The sequence below is a fragment of the Chelonoidis abingdonii genome, chromosome 14 (assembly GCF_003597395.2).
Source record: "Chelonoidis abingdonii isolate Lonesome George chromosome 14, CheloAbing_2.0, whole genome shotgun sequence".
In the NCBI taxonomy this organism is placed as follows: domain Eukaryota; kingdom Metazoa; phylum Chordata; order Testudines; family Testudinidae; genus Chelonoidis; species Chelonoidis abingdonii.
The window spans coordinates 36,460,128-36,464,225 of NC_133782.1; the positions used below are offsets into that span (position 1 = coordinate 36,460,128).

Here is a 4,098-nt window from a genome sequence, read left to right on the forward strand (position 1 = left end):
TGCACACAAACAAACGAATGAATGACTTACTGACTCAATTAACCAATAATCACCTATCATAACATGTATACACATCCTCATACTAGTGGGAGCAAATCAAAGCTGTCCCTGTGACTTTACACAGCTGTTGACTCACTAAAGTCAAACCCATTAAACAGGAAGGTGTTGTATCATGGCCAGTAAATGCGAAGTCCAGTCTGAGTCCTAATGTAGTAATCTTCTCATGGTCACAGGAGGCGGGGGCTGTAATGAGTCCTGTTTTGAAGAAAGGGAAGGTTATTAAGCTCTCTCATTTCTAGGAACACATGAGAGAGTGAATGACAGCCTCACACAGAAACAAAGAGAGATTCTGTGCTAAATACTCTACAAACACAACTCATGAGGACAAACAAACCCATGGTCATTGGAGTTGCCATCCCAGCAGAGAGAAGCAAGAAGTGAAGGGGTGAAGTATGAAGAACTCTGCCATGAAGTGGAATGACCGTGGAAAACTAGAATAAAACCATTATTGGAGCACTTGGGTATGAAGGAGCTGCTCATGAACACAGTACAAGTGCAAGACATCAGTACCAATGAACCTCCACAAGACAGCACTCTTGGGCACTGTAATGGGTTGGGACTCACCACCTGGTGACTCCAGGAATTAGCTCTGTCCAGCAGAGCACCCCCTCCTGGTGGTGTCCTGTCCATCTTTCCGCTCTCCGTTGGCATCTCTGGACCTGTGCTGCTTCTTGCTTGGCGGCCTCCTCTTCGAAGCCTCTGCCCTGTGGCAGTGCCCCTTAGCCCATCTGCACCCCCTTCCAGGGGTCAGTGATCAGCAGTCCTACACCCCAGCCACCATGTCCAACCACCCTTTGAGTCCAATCCCTCTTGTCAGGGATCTGGCATAGTATAATGGCCACTCCCTACGGCCAATAGCTGGGTGTACTGAAAGTGGGGAAGGGGAGGACCCAGGCCAGCCCACCCTCTACTCTGGGTCCTGGCCCAGGGACCCTCTGCATCAGCCTCGCTGTTGTCCTTCCCTCCGCTGTCTGTTTCCCTGGGCCGCTTCCCTTACAGCCCCTTGCAACTGCTAGGCCCTTCCCTTCCCTTCCCTGCCCTTCCCTTTAGTGCCTGCAGCCTGGCAGACCCCGGGGTAGAGCTCCCTAGCCTCCCCAAGCCTGGCCAGCACTGCGCTGTCCACAGTGCTGTCTCCACCCTTAGAGATCGACCTTCCCCTCTGGAAGGCCTGGGACAGACTGACTACTTTCTCCCTGGGCAGCCTTCTTATAGGGCTGAGCCTGGCCCTGATTGGCTCACAATAAGCCCTTCCTTGATTGGCTCCCTGTCTGCGCAGGCGCCCTGGCCTGCCGCAGGCCACACTCTCCAGGAGTGGGGCAGCTGCCCCACTACAGGCACTGTGAGAATTTTTAGGAGAGTCAAAGGAGAATGAGCACAGATGATCAGTTCAAATACAGGAATTCTGCAGAGGGTTTAATAAATTGCAAACTACCCAAACCTATGGAGCTCATTTGTGGTCACCTTTTATTGGTGACTCATGGGGATACATTTTAGACAGTAGCTTTCTGGTTTTTAAGTGTAAAGAACTTGTATGTTGTGAACGTTATTTGTTTAAGGAAAATCCCCATGATGGAACAGTGAAGGATAATAAGAATAAGAAAAATAAAGTTTCAATTGAAACATTGTTGTTGTTATTATCATTATTATATTTTTAACATAACGTCTTCTGATTACTACCTCATTTAAACCACCATTAGTAGTGTAAAACCCACTACATCTGCCTGAGAATTAATCAGCGAGAGAGAAAGAGACGGAGCAGTCCCAAGTTTTATTGACATATGCTTCTGTTGTAACCTCAGTGGATGCCAAGACTGAAGAGAGAAGAGCAATTAGGGTAGCCTAAAAAATCCACCACATCTTGTTTTTACATTAACCAGACAGACAGATGAATATCAGTCTTCAACATGTGTTGAAAGATGCCACTGTTACAACCCCTGTGAAAGACAACTTCTGAGAAGGATGAAATCCACCTCTCTGTGAAGGGTCTACACACAGGCTACAAGCCACTTCTTTTACACTTCACGGCTGAAAACAAGGCCTCGGTGGGGAAATGAGTGATACAGCTGCCTTAGATAGACCCTCCGCCCTGTGAGGAAATTCATCATTTCCAACCCCCTGCTTCTTCCATTGATGTCAAAGGGTTATAAACGCAGTTGACTTCAGTAGGAACTGGATGGGTTCTGCCCCATTTGCTCCATTTCCCCAGGCAGATCTAGGGTCCCTCCATCCCTGAGTCAGGGATTGCTTGGCCCAGCTCCCCTTACGCATATAGGTAGCTGTTCCTGACAGCAGGTGTCCTGGTATTTAACAGAACTGATCTAGTGGGTAAGGGCTGCCTGGACGAGCTGTGGTTCACAGCATCACACCAGGAGATGAGTTCCCATTAACTTGACTTTATTGCAATGTACAATAACTACACACAAAATAGTTTGCAATTTGTTCTGAAATTCACAACCTCACTAGCAGCTTTCCTCAGAGCCTCCTTCACCTCTCTGTTTCTCAGGCTGTAGATGAGCGGGTTGGCCAGGGGAGTCAAGATGGTGTAGAAGAGAGAGAGCGCTTTGTGAAGGTCTCTCAGTGTGCCGGTGTCTGGCAGCAGATAGACAATGATCAGGGTCCCATAGTAGAGTGTAACCACAATGAGGTGGGAGGAGCAGGTGGAAAAGGCCCTTTGCCTCCCGGCAGTGGAAGGGATTCTGTGGATGGTGGCCATGATGCACACATAGGATGCCAAGGTTAATAGGAAGGGAGGCAGTGTTAATATGGAGGAGAACAGGAAGGTCACAAGAACCATCAGGTGCGTGTCACTGCAGGATAGTTTTACTAACGGGGTGTAATCACAAAAGAAATGGTCAATTTCATCGGGGCCACAAAAAGTCATTTGTGATATCCAACATGCTGTGACGGTGCAGGCCACAAACCCACTTACCCAAGACCCAGCTGCCAGGCAGAAGCAGACACTGCCGTTCATAAGGGCTGCATAATGCAGTGGTTTGCATATCGCTAAATACCGATCATAAGACATCGCTGATAAGAGACAACATTCTACAGCTACCAGGGAACCAAAGAAATCAAGTTGTGCTACACAGCCATGGACAGAAATGGTCCTATCTCCAGTCAGGAGACTGGCCAGCACCCTGGGCAGGATGGTGGAGCTGTAGCAGGTCTCCAAGCAGGACAAGTTCCCCAGGAAGAAGTACATAGGGATGTGAAGATGTTGATCAGTCACAACTAGTGCAATGATGAGGATGTTCCCTGCCACGGTCACAACGTAGATCACCATGAACATCAGGAAGAGCGGGGTCTGCAGTTCAGGGAGATCCCCGAATCCCAGCAGGATGAATTCTGTGATGGATGTTTGATTTCTCCAGTCTCCAGTCCACTTCTCCATGTCTGCCATGGGCTCTATCAAGACATATATTTAAATAAATATAACCTATGGAATATGACATGAAAAAGGCAATTTGGGGTTTTGTGGTGTCATTGCAATTTTGTTGATATTTAAATGCAGCCATGGATGAGTTTTTCCAGGATCTTTACTTTTCCAGGCATCTGACCTTTGTCCTACCAAAACCATCAACATAGATACTGTAACCCGGAACCTGTAGCTGGGCTGGTACCTCAATTATCCGCTGTTATGCTGCCTACTCCTGTGTAGTCTAGTGCTGTGGGTGAAATCTGGGAGTCAGAAAAGTGGGGTTTGATTCCTGACTCACTGTGACCTTGAGAAAGCCATGTAGCTCTGTACCTCAGTTTCCACAGCTGTAAAGTGAAAACAATGGTGCCTTGTAAAGTGGCTTGTCATCTTCTAATAAACATAAGTATTTAACATCTTTCCAGTGCTCTGAGATCACTGACAGCCTTCTGTACACACTCACGAGTAAAGGCAAACACATCTCCTTGTCACACGGAGAGCTGATTTTTATACCAGTGTCTACGCTAGTAAAGAGCAGTATACAAGTGTCTAGTTAAGCATGACTGGATTAGTTTTAGTGCCTGCTTATTCCTTCTTCATATTTGTGAGAAAAAAAATTGTTG

General features: G+C 47.3%; 1 protein-coding gene across 1 annotated transcript; it reads right to left on the reverse strand.

Annotated features, from left to right (window-relative positions):
* Positions 1-2,473: 2,473 nt before the first annotated feature.
* LOC116824981 (olfactory receptor 5B21-like) lies at positions 2,474-3,460 on the reverse strand. The gene has a single exon (XM_032780660.1). It carries the CDS (start codon positions 3,458-3,460, stop codon positions 2,474-2,476), a length of 987 nt encoding a protein of 328 aa, XP_032636551.1.
* Between the last annotated feature and the right edge of the window lie 638 nt (positions 3,461-4,098).